This window comes from Bos indicus x Bos taurus, chromosome 7, assembly GCF_003369695.1.
Source record: "Bos indicus x Bos taurus breed Angus x Brahman F1 hybrid chromosome 7, Bos_hybrid_MaternalHap_v2.0, whole genome shotgun sequence".
NCBI classification, from domain to species: Eukaryota; Metazoa; Chordata; class Mammalia; order Artiodactyla; family Bovidae; genus Bos; species Bos indicus x Bos taurus.
In genome coordinates, this window is record NC_040082.1 from 26,447,704 (window position 1) to 26,465,333 (window position 17,630).

Genomic DNA, 17,630 nt, shown 5'->3' on the forward strand with positions numbered 1-17,630 from the left:
CCATCCTTCACAGTGTTCCCTCATAGCTCAGTTGGTAAAGAATCCACCTGTAATGCAGGAGACCCCAGTTCAATTTCTGGTTCAGGAAGATCCCCTGGAGAAGGGAAAGGCTACCCACTCCAGTATTCTGACCTGGAGAATTCCATGGACTGTATAGTCCATGGGGTCACAAAGAGTGAGACACAACTGAGTGATTTTCAAACCTTCTGAGCATTTCCTTCTCTACTGTCCCTTTAACTTCTGTTCTGATAGCTGCCTCCCATCAACGCCAAAACACTTATCAGGTTTCTGCCATTTTAAATACATTTCCAACTCTCTCCCACACAATTTTCATTTTGATAGCATTTTATTTGGATAAAACGATCAGACGCCAGTCTTTGCCATGGGGAGAATTTGGTGAATAAGTTGAAATGATTCCACGTTAAGAGAGTTTACAAGGTGTGCCGTGCTTAGTCACTCAGTCATGTCCAATTCTTTGTGACCCTATGGGCTGTCTATGGGGATTCTCCAGGCAAGAATACTGGAGCGGGTTGCCATTTCCTTCTCCATTACAAGGTAGAAACATGTATCTACTTCTAGATCATGTTTCCAGAAACACCTCTGAGAATTTGTGTTTGTATTTCCATGATTTAAAAGATAGACTTTATGCTAATTGCTCGATCTCTAAACTGAATCTTTCTCCACAGGTTCAAATCGATAAAATTATCTTCTCACTGAATATCTCCAAGTGAATGGCTATAGACATTTTTGTCCAAGCATTTCCAAAACAGAAATCTTCACTCCCCTTCATCACCATTACCACACTTGCTCCTTAAACCATGTTTCTATTAAAATGAAAGGCAGAGTTTTCTGTTAAATTTTAATTTATGAGTTTCATCCTTAGTTCTTCTCTTTCTTTTCAGCCATCCCGTTGACTCTATGAATTTCCTCTCTCCATATGTCTTTTGGGATCCACTTCTCTCCATTAGTACTCCAAGGCAAGTCAGCAGTCCCTCGAGCCAGACTAAAATTTGCCACTTCCTCACTGGTCTGTCTTGGACTTTACTTCCTGTAATCCATTCTCCACATTGCTTCCAGGGTGAACTATCATGTCACCCTTCGGATTAGACCCCTAAATGGCTGTCCTTTATGCTCAGGAATGCCCAGACTCCTTAAGAAAGTGAAGTCGTTCAGTCGTGTCCGACTCTTTGCAACCCCGTGGACTGTAGCCGACCATGTTCCTCCGTCCATGGGATTTCCCAGGCAAGAATACTGGAGTGGGTTGCCATTTCCTTCTCCAGATCTTCCCGACTCAGGGACTGAACCTGGATTTCCTGCATTGTAGGCAGATGCTTTACCATCTGAGCAACCAGGGAAATCTCAGACTCCTTAGGAGTGTCTTAAAGACACTGCACACCCTGGGCAACTCCTGTTCTTCAGTCTTGCCTCTGCATTTCTGTTCTCTCTCTTCTGTCTAGCTAAAATGAGTTTCATCCTGTTTCTTAAGCAGGGCTCTGGCTCTGCTCCCTACATTTGCACATGTGTTCCCCTCTGCAGGGGATCTCTGGGCCATCCCTTTGCCTGGCTGCTTTCCATTAATCCTCTTGTTTTGAATTGAAGATCACTTGCCCTGGGAGAGCTTCCTAACTCACAGGGCAGAGTTTGACGAAGCTCTTTCATGATCCTTTGGCACCAGGAGTTTCCCTTCTCATAGACCTAACATGCTCTGATAACCACCTGTCAACTTATCTATGTCTTTTGTTAGACTCTATAAAGAGCAGGTGATTGTCTATCAGGGGTCCCATAATATGTGCAGCAATTATCTCTCAATGTCATGTAAATGGGCTTCAGTTAATATTAACTTGATGAATATTCTTCACAGGTAGAAATAATATAGTCAAAAAATACTTGGGAATTCCATGATATGGTTGAATTAGCTGGTGATTTATAAAGTTCCAGCTAATTATTCTATGGAAATTCAATATATGTTAGTAGTAAGTAGTATCTGTTCTGCTCTCCCTAACATGCTGTGTGCCTTTATTTTCAATTTGCTGATTCTGACTTCCTGCAGGTATTTTTTTTCATAACTTATTCTGAACTACCAAGAAAGCTAGTCTAATAAATTCTCTTCTCTTTTGCCTTCCTCTCAGTTGAAACCAGGAAAATACAAACTTTCTTCCTTCCTCCTTTCTTTCCTTCCTCACATTCTTTTATTTGTGTTTCTTCTTTAATAAGTTGAAAAGTTTGGATGAGCTTTAAGAAATGCAGAAGTCTGTTTTCCAACCCCAGTGATTCTGACTTAATTGGACTGGGCATCAGGAATTTTAAAAACTCCCCTGTGATTCTAATATTCAGCACAGTTTGAGAACCACTGGGTTAGATCATCTCTAATGTCCCTTTCAATTCTAAAAACTCTAGATTTTGTTATTTTAAGGGACTCTCTAGAGTGTTTTAAAATACAAAATATGCCAAAAGCCTTTTTCAAAATGTAGAGCCCAAAATATTTTTATATTTTCATGCAATTAGCCTTGATTGAAGCTGTGTGGTAAAGGATGTAAAATTCAAATAGTCAACACTCAAAATTATTGCTGGTTTCCGTCTAACTCTCTTCAATACTATATTTCTCTCACATGTAAAAAGTTATCTAAGAAGAAAAAACTATCTTTAAAAATAGTGGGATAAACCACTGGCTAACAGCTAAGAAGGACTTCCCCTGCCTGCAATGCAGGAGACGTGGGTTCAGTCCTTGGGTTGGGAAGATCCCCTGGAGAAAGAAATGACAATCCACTCTGATATTCTTGCCTGGGAAATCCCATGGACAGAGGAGCCTAGGGGCCTATGCCACAAGTCCAGGGGGGTGCAGTGTCAGACAGGACTTAGAGACTAAACACCAAAAACAACTAAGAAACATCCTGCTTTAAATTAGCTTTAGTGTAGCCCTGAGTGAGTCTACAAAGTTTCCTTGTTCTTTCATCAGATTTGTGTCTTCCATAGCTGCATCTGGTCATTTGGGAGTCCTGTGGACATCAAGGTGTTAATTTTTCTTTTATTACAAGTGCGTTACATGATTTTTCCAGTGAAATGACAGATCCTCTCAACACGAATATTCTTATTTTTTTTAATCTTATTTCTTTCTCTTCCAAATTGCAGGATGGTCTGAAACATCAACTAAAATTTGTTTTTAAAGCACAAGTGAAGCTAGCAATCACATCAAACCTTTTGAACTGTGTTTTGTTTTGTTTTTTAAACTGTCCACATTCTTTAAGCTTTAGCTTGCAAAGAAAGACTTTAAAATAAAAGTCTATGCATCAAATTCATTAGAGCATGGAACAGATGAAATTGCAGTATTCAGCATAAATGGTCTCTCAAGAGACACCAAAGTAAATTCAGTCCTACTGTTGATTCAGAAGTGACATTTATTTTGTTCTGTACAATTTCACTGGCAGTAAGTCATAAGGGTGCTAACATTTGTGAGTTTTACCAGGTTGACTATGCAAATTCTCCTGAACTTTATCTCATTTTAACTAGAGTTATTGCTCACTTGTGTATGAGAAGTGGCTCATTTTGCCAAGTACTCTGTCTACAGGTTGGTTCAAATTCTAACTTGTGCAGTTGAAGACAAAGCTTTTGTTTTCTTTCAGGTTTAAATGAAGTGATAGTATAGCTGCCAAGTTCAGTGGAGAGCAATCAGCGGAAGATGAGGTTGTCCTGGTTGTAGAACATGAATTTAAATGTTCTCTTGTATCTCACTGTGGTTCTGATTTGCATTTCTCCGGTGATTAGGGATGTTGAGCACCTTTTCAAGTGCCTGTTGACCTTCTGCCTGTCTTTTTTTGGTAAAATGTCTACTCAGGTCCCTGTCTGTTTTTTAATCAGGTTGTTTGTTTTTTGGTTTTGATATTAAGTTGTATGAGTTCTTTATGTATTTAGGGTATCAACTCTTTATCAGATATATCATTTGTAAATACCTTCTCCCATTCAGTAGGTTGGCCTTTTCATTTTGTTGATGGTTTCCTTTGCTGTGCAGAAGCTTTTTACACGGATGTAGTCCCATTTGTTTGTTTGTGTTTTTGTCGCCCTTGCCTAAGGAGACATAACCCCCAAAATTGTGCTAAGAATGGTGTCAAAGGGCCTAGAGCCTATTTTATTCTTGGAGTTTTATATAGTTCCAGGTCTTGCATTTAAATCTTTAATCCATTTTAAATTTATTTTTTATGTATAGTGTAAGGAAGTAGTCATTTCATTATTTTCTAGGTAGCTGTCCAGTTTTCCCAACACTGTTTATTGAAGAGACTGTTTTTCCCCCAGTGAATATCCTTGCCTCCTTTGTCATAGATTAATTGATCATGTAAACTTGGACCTAGAGGGTATTAAGCTAAGTGAAATAAGTCAGACAGAGACATACAAATATAATATGATTTCACTAAAATGTAGATCTAAAGACTGGAACAAATGAACAAGGGGAATTCCTTGGTGGTCTAGTGATCAGGACTCTGAGCTGTCACTACTAAGGTCGGGGTTCGATCCCTGCTCAGGGAACTAAAATCCCACAATTCCCGTAGTACAGCCAAAGAAACAAAACAAGTGAATAAATAGAACAGAAACAGAAACTGGTGGTTGCCAGAGGGGAGAGGGTTGGAAGATGGGTGAAAAGTGTGAAGGGGATTAAGAGGTACAAACTTCTAGCTATAAAATAAAAGAGTCACAGGGAAGTAATATTACAGTACTGGGAATATAGTCAGTAACATTATAATAACTCTGTGTGGGGACATGTGGTCACTAGACTTGTTGTGGTGGTCATTTTGTAGTGTATGAAAATACTAAATCACCATGTTTGTTGTTCACTTGAAACTATATAATATTATTTGTCAATTATAATTCCATTAAAAAAGATCCAAAGTAAAACAAAATATAGTCTCCATTTACTTAACCACATATAAATATGTACTGTGACAGTTTTTACATTTAGTTTGCAGAGATGTTGAAGAAATTAATATTAATATCTTGTGTTAGTATAGCTATATGCTTTAGAGATATGTTACTACTTTTTTATTTTTAATATTGCATCTGTATACAAATTTTCTTTCAGAAATGAGAGGGCAGGGATGAAGGTACAGATATATTGTAGGTGGCTTCTTGGATTGCTAAAGGAGCCAAGGAAATGGAGATGCATGCATTCATCCAAATAAATTATTCATATATTTACAACATTATGTTAACACAGTACTGTGTACCTATATTAATATCTAAAAAATTGAAATACAATAATATATTTTCAGTAGACGTTTGATAATATAGTAAGAGTAGGCTTAGAAGAAATGTCCTTGATTATCCTAAGGACAGAGAATCAAATGTGGGGCGTTAGTTATAACTTGGTTCCTGCTAAAACTCTGTTGCTGACAAAAACCACTTAGTGACACTTTATCACTGTATTCTGGACACTCTGGCCTCCTTCGTATTGCTTGAATTCATCACTCTCTTGCCTATCACTCAGGCCACACACTTGCTATCCCCTCTGCTTAGAAGACTCTTAGGTTTTAACATGACTGGCTAATGTTCAGCTTCAGCTCAAGAGGCACCCGTAACTAGTTGCATTCACTGCCTTTCTCATCAGGTTGTCCTCCTCTTACCTTTCCCCCACCCCAGCATGGTTTTTGTTACAGTGGACAATACCTTGCTTATTTGTCAGTTTCTTATGTGCATCCCCTCCACTATACTATGAATTTCAGGAGTGCAGGATTCATATGTGTCTTCATCTAGGCAACATTCCCAGTGTCTAATGTTTGGTTCCTGGAGTATCAATACATGATAACTGAGTTGGGGTTCTCTGATTTGTAAACTGGAGATAAGCAGTAATATGTAAAGAAAACTCAGTGCATAAACCATCAGATAGTTACATATCAATGAGGCAAATTGGCTGTTCTGTCCACCTAATTCCCAGGTTAGTGCTAACATAGAATTTTCTCCTTTTCCCTACATCATAAGTTGCATGGCTGTATACTGAGCCCACAGAAAAACACAACCACAGTCATAATGGTACAAATTATAGTGCTTTTTTTTTCTTCTTTTCTGCACTGTCTTCTGCAGTGCTGGATTTTATAGATTCATACACACTTTGTGATTTTGGCTAAAAGATCAGGCAATTGATAATAAAGTGAAATAAGACATCCCTAAATCGTTTTGAACAGGAGGTGACTGGCAACAGATGGTGGGTCAGTGAGAAGAATGAGGAGGACACGGAGCACAGTCAGGATGGTCCCAGTCCAAATAGAACTCTGTAGAGTGGGGGGAGAGAGCAGGCAAATGGGAAGTTAAATTTAGCCTGCAATGATTTCTTGCCCCTGGGGAAAATAATTGCTGCATTCGATTGCCAAAAGGAAAATCGGCATCAGCTTAATTTGCCGAGTCTGCCATAAACTGCAGATGGAATCGTAAAACATAGTTAGATTCAAATTAAACACATCTGTCCTAATCTAAAGCAGGTGAGGCCAGCCAGCCACGAAGCATCAAGGTGTAACACTACACACAGATTACAATCTGCAGAGGTATATTTTAGGAACCTGCTGACAGTGAAATAAAGAACCATGAAGGCGTGTATTGTCCTGTTTTCCGTTCCTGAGCCTGTCTTCTTGTACCAGTTGCCATCTTAGTTTTAAAAGACTCTACCAGCGCATCCACTGGGAGGCAAAGAGACAACAAAGCACTGACTTGAAATCCAGAAGTCAGCTGCATTTTAATCAGGATTCTTAAGCTGATGCTTTTTCAGATTAATTGAAATGACAGAGAATCAGAAGTCCCTGAAGTACATTTGAATTAGACTTGAAATTTTAGCCAGAAAGGGTTGGTTTCTACTTAAGGTATCAGCCTTAAAATTAAAAGACGCTTACTCCTTGGAGGGAAAGCTATGACCAACCTAGACAGCAGAGACATTAAAAAGCAGAGACATTACTTTGCCAACAAAAGTCCGTCTAGTCAAGGCTATGGTTTATCCAGTAGTCATATATGGATGTGAGAGTTGGACTATAAAGAAAGCTGAGTGCTGAAAAATTGATGCTTTTGAACTGTGGTGTTGGAGAAGACTCTTGAGAGTCCCTCAGACTGCAAGGAGATCCAACCAGTCCATCCTAAAGGAAATCAGTCCTCAATATTCATTGGAAGGATTGATGTTGAAGCTGAAGCTCTAGTACTTTGGCCACCTGATGCAAAGAGCTGACTCATTTGAAAAGACCCTGATGCTGGGAAAGATTGAAGGTGGGAGGAGAAGGGTACTACAGAGGATGAGATGGTTGGATGGCATCACCAACTCAATGGACATGAGTTTGAGCTCCCGGAGTGACGGACAGGGAGGCCTGGCGTGCTGCAGTCCATGGGATCGCAAAGAGTTATATATGACTGAGCAACTGAACTGAACTGAAGGTATCAGCCTACTGAGATAGCGGGTGTAGATAAAAGAAAGAAAGCTAAGATACCTTGGTTTTGACCAAAGTAACTATGTAACTTATCCAAACCAGGACAGCTTTGAGGGTGAAAGAGGACCTTGGTACACATGAAGGTGCATGGCTCCAATATCCTTTCAAGAAAGAACAAGCTGTTTGGCTGCAAAGAATGAATGCACTTAGCTTCCACCGACTTTCTTTGGTAGAACTTTCTTCATGATCTTATTAGAGCCTTAGAGCCCCTGCTCTGCCTGGGCCTCCTCCTGCCAAAAACTGAGCAAGTGTCTGGTCATTTCTGCCTTTTGGGGATTCCTCTAAAGTATAATCTTTGCTCTGGAGCTCCCAGGTAGATTAGCTAAGACTGTCAATTCTGCATTATAGACTGAGACTCCTAGGCTCAGTCTTCCTTCAGTGACCTCCCTGCTCCCCACCACCACCCATTTCTTTTCACAGGTGTCAGATCTGCATCACAAGATCAAAGCTTTCCCAGCCCTTTTCTGCTTCTTCCTCATTTTTTCTTGGGTGTTACTTCTTAATAAACTTGCTATACTCTTTGTCTTCATGGAGAACACAGCTGACACAAGGGTGCTGTTAATAATTAGGTGTGGGAAAACAAGTACATAGCATATCCTCTAATCACCCTAATTGTGTTTGGATTCTGTTGTGCCCATCTAAACTTTCTTTTTTTTTTTTTTTTGCTGACAGTATCCATCTATCACAGCTACATGTGAGGGCCTTTAATTAATCTCAGGCAGTCCTTAACATATTAGACCCTAAGTGAATAGACTGGATATACATACTGTTGTGGAAGAGGCCTATCACTATTTTTTTCCTCTTTCTCTCTTGAAGAATCTTCCCTCTTTATTCTCATTTATTGTTAGTGTGCCCAAGGACTTCTCTTCCCCTCTCCTTTCCCCTTTGCTCTGCTCCCCTCCCCTCCCTTTAATGACTCTCACTGGATTATAGTATTCACATCCATACTTAACAATCCATGTTTTATCAAACGCTCTCTGATTTCATATCTGATCATTCAATACCTTTATAGGACATTTTCATTTTGGCTACTCTGCAGACTTCTTAAACACAATAATTCCTTTAACAATGAATCCATTGTATTTCCTTATGAAAGATGGCCTTACAGTTGTACAGGCAAGAGCTCTGGAAATCAATCCAGATTTTTTGCTCTCCCTCAACCCACACATCAGTTTGGTCACAATGTCCTCTTAGTTCTACTGGCACAATTTGGTCAAATCTATTACCTCTTTTCTATGTTTCAGAAAGACACTAGTAGATATCAATAATGGTGATAAAATATGGGTTTTCACAATATTAACATCTTAGAAATAAGTAATAAGCAGAAAGAACAAGAAGTACAAAAGAGAAAACAGGTCAGCTGAAGAGCAGCTGGCATCTACGAGCTATGAGAGGTAAACAGACCACTGTGTCTGTCTCACTGTGACCACAGAAGCATCATATGACTGGCAGACACGCCAGTAGAAAATCAACTAGATTAAGTATTATCACTTATGAAGGGCAGCACAAGTACTAAGAAAGGTTTCTTAGGACAACAAAGCCCTGTGTGATGGGGGGTCAACCAAAGGGACCCGACGTCGTGGTCTCATGCGACTCTGGGTGAGCTCACATAAAGGAAACTGGCTGTAGGAGTGAGAGGGATGAGAATGAGGGATCTGGGTTTTGGGTAAATGTATAAATATAGCCTGTATTCTTGTGAGCCTGTAGGACACTGTTCATGCCTTGCCTTTCTCCTGTGGAGATCACGCCTGTCAGTGTAAATAAATCAATATAAACATCCACAATGTTCCTTGATCTGTTGACATTGCTGCAACAACAGATCCTCGTCTGGGGAATGTAGAACTTCTCTTTCGTAGTATTCACAGTGCACAGAAATATGACTGACGTCTTATCAAAAAAAAAGCTTCGGTGTTAATACTCATCTTTATGCAATGTACAGAGTGAGCAGATGGCAGTGTTGTTAGTCTGACTGTATAAAGCTGTGCTTCTTTGCTCACACTGAAGAAAGACAAGCAGGATCACACTTTTAAACTAGTAATTTACTTTCTAGACAATCTCCCCTTGTTTCTAATGGGGGAGGTAGTAATTTGGGGGGACTATCATTTCCTATCTTATTAGCTAGCATTTATTAACTGGATTGGGTTTAAATGACGCTTACATTGCTTTCCTTGTCCCTGGCTACCTCTAAAGAGAGTTAAGGAAGTCGTCATTTTTTATGGGACTACCTCAGAAGATTCATGCTTAGTCCCCCATCTGATTCAACACAATGTTGCCTAAGTCAGCATTCCATAACACCAATGTGATCATATACTTGCTCATATGTAAAGTCCTTTTATGATTTTTCAGTGCCGACAGAAAACCTTCAGAATTTGGGGTACAGCATACAAGGCATTTATCTAGATGACCATGCTAACGTTTCTTTCTACTCATTTCTTTCTATTCATCATACTCTTCTGTGCTTTAATTATAGTAGCCTATTTGAAGTTCCTAGGATGCGTAGTGATCTTTTTCCTTCATATATGTTATTTTCTTTTCCTGGGATGTTAAGCATGTACCTTCTTTTCTTCTGCATCACTGAACAGCACCGGATCCATTTAGAAGTCTCCTGTGATCCTGTGATTTGGATCATGTATACTAATCATAGTTCTTATTACCATGTGCTTTAATTGTTTCTATCTTTTTCATCTCCTGTAGTGGGATCTGTACTTGTTGATCATAAGGACTCTTTATATATGTCTCTTATGTTACCACTTGGTGCCTATCATTAAATAGGTACTCAAAGAATAGATAGTTGGATGGACAAATGGAGGAATAGTTGAATGGCTCACTAGCTAGATACATAAAGAGATAAATAAATAATCTATTGAAATATCTTTACCATTCATCACTTTCAAATGCACTTGATAGATAATGCTGCCAGAATAGTCTTCTTAAAATATATCTGACCATGTTAAAGCTTTAAAATACATATTAAAAACATTTGTTGTCTCCTCAACTGATAATTGGCGCTGTCACTTTTTAATCTCCCCTGACCTGACATATTTATACTTTTTCAGTCATTACCAAGCAAATACTCCAGGGTTCAGCCATGCTAAATTCTATGGTAATCCCAAAGCATATTCTTTCATTTATTAACTTATTTCAGGACTCTTTTTCTAATATCTTATCCAGTGCCAATGTAGTATTTTAGTCTATCATGTTAGTATAGCTAATGACCTGCTTTATAAATTTCACAAATATCTTAACCTCCATTTTCCTTTTCTGTTAAGTTTTAGAGCAGTTAGTCTGGAGAAAAGATGAAATCATTCATGAGAAAACTTCTGTAGGGGAATAAAGTTCTTCGAAATACCAAGTACTAAGGAAGTTGGGGCCCCGCTGCTTTTTTTTTTTTTTTTTAATTTTTAAAAGCTTCATTCCCCTTTATTCCAGGAGATGGCACCTTTACCTATAAAGCTCCTTTAGAAGTTGTATGGGCTTTTCTGAATCTGATTCACATGCTCTTTGCAAAGCCACACCTGTGATTCTCTGAAGCCTGTTTATCACTCCATACCTAATCAGCACTACTGTGGATCTGTCAGGCTGCTCAGGGATAATATCCTTAAGATTTCTAGAATCTCTTTCTATTTAGCTGAGAGATTCTTTCAGGCTGCACCTGAGTTACATGAAATGTTTTCACAAAGGTCTTGTAGCTACAGCCTTCATTTGATATTTATGCTGAAGCCATGTCTTTCTGACAAAGCTCTGGATTTGATCTTCCACTGGTTTGAGAAGCTGGGGTTGAGAAATTGTTTTGTTTTCTATCATAAGTCCTGGTGCCTCCCTATTCCTTTACTTTCAAACTCATCAGTTCTTTATTTAGCATGTCTCTTTCTTATCATACCTTATAAAATACAGTTATTAAATCAAGTGACACTTTTACATTCTGCCTACAAACGCCATTACTCATATACAGAAGTTTATTAGGTACATTTTCTTTCACCAGAGTTTCCTCAGGTGATAGTCTTACCAACTGCATCTCTATATAGCACAGAGAACCCATTTTTCTAGCCTCCTGTGGCCATTCTTTCAGTGCTTTTCCAGATTCCATCCACTACCTGTGTTAAAGCCATGCCACGTGTTTTTGGTTTTGGTTACTGCACAGGTTATTTCTCTTTCCTTGCATATTTCCTCTCAGTTCTCTTGAGCAGGCTAGGCTGAATTTACTCTCAGGGCTATGGCAGAGTTCCAAGAAAAGAAGCAGAATGATTAAAATGTTTTATCAAATATCAACTGACTTTAAGTCTCTTAACACCCTACTGGCCAAAGCAAGTCACATGGATAAGCCCAGACTCTAGACATCAAGAAATAAGCACCCCCTTTACTGAGAGAACTTGCAAAGTTATCAAGCAAAATGTGCGGATATAGATAGGTTATTTATAGGAGTAATTAGCAGACCAGTCAACTGCAGACATTTTGGTTAATCTTTAACAAGCTAGAAAATCTTTCATTTACACATAATGAAAGAATTCCAAAGTACATTACTTGCTTTTAGTATGCAATCTAGTATGCAATGTTTGAATTGAAAATTTTAATTTTAACCTTGTGACAGACCATTTCTTTTAGAAGTACATGGTTTCAAATGGGTCTTGCCTACCTTATCTGTAAGTCTATATAAAGTATTGTGATGTTACCAAAGGAAGATGAGTGGGAGTTATGAAATAATACAGTTTAGTGTCTAAGGCAAAAACAGTCAATATCTGTTTTTTTATTTCTCAGGTGATATTTGTGATCCCAATCCTTGTGAAAATGGAGGTATCTGCTTGCCAGGATTGTCTGATGGTTCCTTTTCCTGCAAGTGTCCAGATGGCTTCACAGGTCCCAACTGTTCTAGTGTTGTGGAGGTTGGTAAGTGCAAGATTTAAGCATTTCAATAGCTATCATCGTTGTTTTCATGAATGACTGACACATTTGGAGATCAGTGCGTTATGGGTGCTCTGTATAAGATTGCTGTGTGTTGCTAATTAGTGTAATCTTCTATTGGTCTCTCAATTTTAACATTTTTATTTAATAAATTATATTATTATTTGTAGTGCTCACAAATAATTTAAAAATATGACTTAGTGATTAACATTATAATTTAAAAGCACTACAAGTACTACTTGAATATAATAAATTTCTTATCTTTCTAATATTAATATACATTTAAATTTTATTTTCACTGGAAAGTAATTCCCAAGTCAATTTAGTCAAGTTAAATAGTCACTGTAAATAAAGTAGAACTTATTTTAGTGCCTGAAAATATTCATCAACATTTTATAGCTGTTTTAATCGTTATTTTTCTAAGACTATAAATATATGATGAAAGAAAAATTATTCCAGCTGGATTGTTCTTCAGAGTTTCAAAAACATGCTTGGTAAATATCAGTCAGTGATCACATTTCAAAATGTTTTCATGTGTGAAGTACTTCACTGGCGTATATCATTATGGATTCAGGATAGCTTCCATAATTTCAAAATTACTCCCCACTGAGAAGGTAATGGTACTTTAAATAATTTAGCACTATGTAAATTTATATAGATATTTTTTCTTCTGATTAAAAGTAATATCATGGTTACATTTGAAAAAAAAATTGTCTTTTTCATGTCAATACTAAGAATAAAAAAGTAGGCTGTATCTGTTCAATATAGGAAAACTAAATTATGTACTGGATTAAAGCTCAGTCAACCAGCATAAACTTTGAAACTCAGAAGTTTTCATAGCATTTTAAAAATAGTTTTGAAGAAGAGAAGTAATTGTGTCTATAGTAAGGGATCAGTGTGTTTACTCATCATTGTATCTAACGCACCTATAGTTAATGTGCAATGGGAACCCAATAACTGTTGGTTGAATGAATGAAAGAATAATTAAATAAAACCACTAACTAGCCATTTTTGGCTACTACCTATTGCATTTTAGTGTGCTTTACTTTTTAAAGTACAAGTGTATCTCACTTGTATTTTTTATGTTACATTGATAAGAATGTAGTATATTTGAAAAAGTTAATTATGTTATTGCTGACAGATACTATGCTCATTTGATTCATTTCAAAGACAATTCTCTTTTAAAGCTTTTATTAACTTGCTACTAGTTTAGGGGATTTGATGCAGTGTTATAGGAATACAAATTTTAACTACTTTGACAAGTCTCCAAGTATGTACAGTGAATTTCAGGGTTTAATATGAGGAATCTTTCCTCACAAAAGTCTATATCTCTGAGAATAGAGTCATAAGTATTCCTAAAAAATATATGAATAAACTTAAAATTTAGTGTTATATTTTGAGTCCACTGACCCCAAATCAGCAGTGCCTTAGATTTGTAGCATATAATGTTTTGGTTGCTGCTTTATAAAAGTCAAATCTGGAATCGAAGAGGCAAATGTGTTTTAATAATTAAGAAGCCAGTTGTTCAGTTACTAAACCGTGTCTGACTCTGCAGTCCCATTGACAGCAGCATGCCAAACTTCCCTGCCTTTCAGTATCTATGGGAGTTTGCTCAAACTCATGTCCATTGAGTCAATGATGTCATCCAACCATCTCATCCTCTGTCACCCACTTCTCCTTTTGCCCTCAACCTTTCCCAGCATCAGGATCTTTTCCAGTGGGTTGGCTCTTTGCATCAAGTGGCCGAACTATTGAAGCTTCAGTTTCAGCATCAGTACTTCCAGTGAATATCCCAGGTTGATTTCCTCTAGTATTAATTGGTTTGCTCTCCTTGCTGTGCAAGGAATTCTCAAGAGTCTTCTCCAGCACCACAATTTGAAGGTATCAGTTCTTCAGTTCTCAGCCTTCTTTATGGTCCAACTCTCACATTTGTGCATGACACTGGACAACCAGAGCTTTGACTATATGGATATGTATCTTTATAGAATTTTGAAATAAATACTTGAATACTTTGGGCCATATTTTTAAACAACATTTGTCATTTTATCAGAATGATACTATAGGCTGCTGCTGCTGCTAAGTCGCTTCAGTCGTGTCTGACTCTGTGTGACCCCATAGATGACAGCCCACCAGGCTCCCCTGTCCCTGGGATTCTCCAGGCAAGAACACTGGAGTGGGTTGCCATTTCCTTCTCCAGTGCGTGAAAGTGAAAAGTGAAAGTGAAGTCATTCAGTCGTGTCTGACTCCTAGCGACCCCATGGACTGCAGCCTACCAGGCTCCTCCGTCCATAGGATTTTCCAGGCAAGAGTACTGGAGTGGGGTGCCATTGCCTTCTCCAATACTATAGGCTACAGTAGTTTAAAAACTAAACATACTGCCATATTCCTCATAGTTCAATGAGACTTTTAAAAATCAAATGCTTATATAATTAAAGTTTACTTAGATTCATTATTCTCTGTTACTAAAGCACCTAATATTTCTTTTGTATGTGTATGTACTCAGCCTTTCAGTTGTGTCCAGCTCTTTGCAACCCTGGGGATTGTAGCCTGCCAAGCTCCTTTGTCCGTTGAGTTTTCCCAGCAACAAGCCTGAAGTGGGTTGTCATTCCTATTCCAGGTGATCTTTCCAACCCAGGGATCGAACTCGCGTCTCTTGCAGCTCCTGCATTGCAGGCGGATTCTGTACCACTGTGCTATTCGGGAAGCCCCCACATTTCTTCCACCTCTTTCTTAACTCTTGCATATAATCAGGGAATACTAAGTATGTATTGAATAAAAATAGTTAATAGGAATATCTTTAATATCCAGCCTACCTTATTTTTTTCATGACTTTAAAACTAATTATTAGGTTTTCTTTGTGGCTCAGTGGTAAAGAATCCCCCTGCCAATGCAGGAGACACGGGTTTGGTCCCTGGGTTGTGAAGGTCCCTCAAAGAAGGAAATAGCAACTCACTCCAGTATTCTTGCCTGGAAAATCCAAAGGGCAGTGGAAGCTGGTGGGCTACAGCCCATGAAGTTGCAAAGAGCTGACGCGACTGAACAACTAAACAGCAGCAATTGCTACAAAATATATGAACATTAGATCATTAAAGACCACCTTGCCTTTTTAATTTAAAAAGTCTACTACTTCTCTGGAACATTTTTGGCCCATTACTGTTGTTTCCCTGCTGTTGGGTAGTGCTGATGCAGAAGAATAGAGTGTACTAGGATTTTGTCCAAAAAAAAAAAAAAAAAAAAATCCCTCAAAAGCTCTAGGTATTTTAATGTGCTGTCTTAAAAGACAAATGATTTGAACTGTCAGCACCGCTGTAGTTTTGCTTTTACATTAATCCTCCCAAAGATAGAGATGTCTAAGCTTTCTGTTAACCTTTTGAACCATATACATTTTGTGATTATATGAAGTTCTGCTAAGTCACTTCAGTCATGTGCGACTCTGTGTGACCCCATAGACAGCAGCCCACCAGGCTCCCCCGTCCCTGGGATTCTCCAGGCAAGAACACTGGAGTGGGTTGCCATTTCCTTCTCCAATGCATGAAAGTGAAAAGTGAAAGTGAAGTCGCTCAGTCATGTCCGACTCTTAGCGACCCCATGGACTGCAGCCTACCAGGCTCCTCCATCCATGGGATTTTCCAGGCAAGAGTACTGGAGTGAGGTGCCATTGCCTTCTCCGATATGAAGTTCTAAATTGCCTTACATTTGCAATGAATAGAAAACAATCTGGTCTATATTAGCTTAAAACACATGTGCTTTGATCTAAGTTTAAACATTATTATTACTCTTTATTCTACAATCAAAATATACTTTATTGCAGTATATGGGGGGGAATTTCAAACATATGCTACTCTCAGAGATAAAAATTGCATTTTGATAAAAATTGCATTTTGATTTTACCTCAAACCTAATTTCTTGATGCTGCTTATTTCAAAGAGAGCCTCATCCATTTTTGTACTTTATCTCGTGCCTCTAAAAGCATGTAGTGTCAGATAAGCACAAAACACTTCACCCTGTTTGCAGTCAATCTTCACATCACTTACATTTCTATACTACTTGTGGCAGTTTGGAGAAATTAACTTATTAGATTTGTGAACTTCACTTACTAGACAGTATTGCTTTTCTTTGGACTTAATTCTTGATCTAGCTGTATACTCCAGTATCATTATTTTATCTCTGTCACTTCCCATCTCTGTGTCTGCTCCTTTCCCCACACACATATCCCTTATACAGACACACACACACACACACAATGTTCTCAGCCTCTTAAGAGTTATGAAAACTCACTTCTGATCTCCGCAAAAGGCAATAGGAAAGCATCTCTATGAGCAAAGGAAAGGGGAAGAAAGTCTAGTTAGGGTCCTCTGACTTGCAGACTTCAGCCAGGTTTCCCAGTGTTCACACAGATGCTCACTGGACGCTGCCACCCTCTCCAGGGGACTTGTAGACAGAGCACCATGTGGTTAAACCCCAAATTACTTCCCAACTACCTACTCACATTCCTGGATGGCACTGTGGAGTTTTGAGCCAAACGCTGACACATTTACTTCATAGAAAATTATCTATTGCTAGTGAATACTCTGGCATTCATATATGGAAATCTTGGGACTTATTAAAGCACCTGAATTCTGTGGTATAGTTCTCCACTCTCTGCTTTCAGAATAATTTGGTGAATTAGTAACAAATATAAATTTTACTTGATTACATAGTATATCAATGTAATTAAGGGGGACAATGTGATTGACTTCAACAAAATAAAATTTTAGCTTTCACTTATTCTTAAACAAATATTTACTAAGCACTGACAAAGTAGAAAAGTTACCTAATGGCAGAGATGCATTGGTGAACAAAATTTACAGGAATTGCTGCTTAGCTTAGAAATCAGATAAATAAAAAAGTAAATAAATATGATGGACTTTGTGATGGGAGAACTAGATGGAGCCATAAGAATATAAAGCAGGTGTCCTCTTTTAAGCTGGTGTCAGAGAACACATGCCTACCTGAAAAAAAATCGTATTTTGACGTATTTCCAAATAATAATTTTAATCTACCAGGCCAAAAGCTATGAGTCTGGCAATGGTGATAGTGGCAGATTCTGCAGTGTTGAGTGATGTTCTAAGGAATTTGAACTTCGTTTTAAGAGTAATGGAGAGGATTTGTGCCTTTAGGAGATCACTGCTATTGCAATATGGAAAAAAATATCATAGCAGAATAAGTTAGGAGACAATTTGTAAGCTACAGCAGAAACCAGGTCAGACTTGATGATCTTAGCCTGGGTCAGGAACAGGATGA

The 17,630-nt window shown here is 38.2% G+C and overlaps 1 protein-coding gene across 2 annotated transcripts in view; it reads left to right on the top strand.

Moving 5' to 3' along the window:
* Positions 1-17,630, top strand: part of EDIL3 (EGF like repeats and discoidin domains 3) — a 482,936-nt gene that overhangs the window by 119,102 nt on the left and 346,204 nt on the right. For both annotated transcript variants that reach the window (XM_027545670.1, XM_027545671.1), the window contains exon 2: positions 12,204-12,332. In XM_027545670.1, the coding sequence (XP_027401471.1) occupies positions 12,204-12,332 (129 nt within the window). The remainder of the gene's footprint in view (positions 1-12,203; positions 12,333-17,630) is intronic.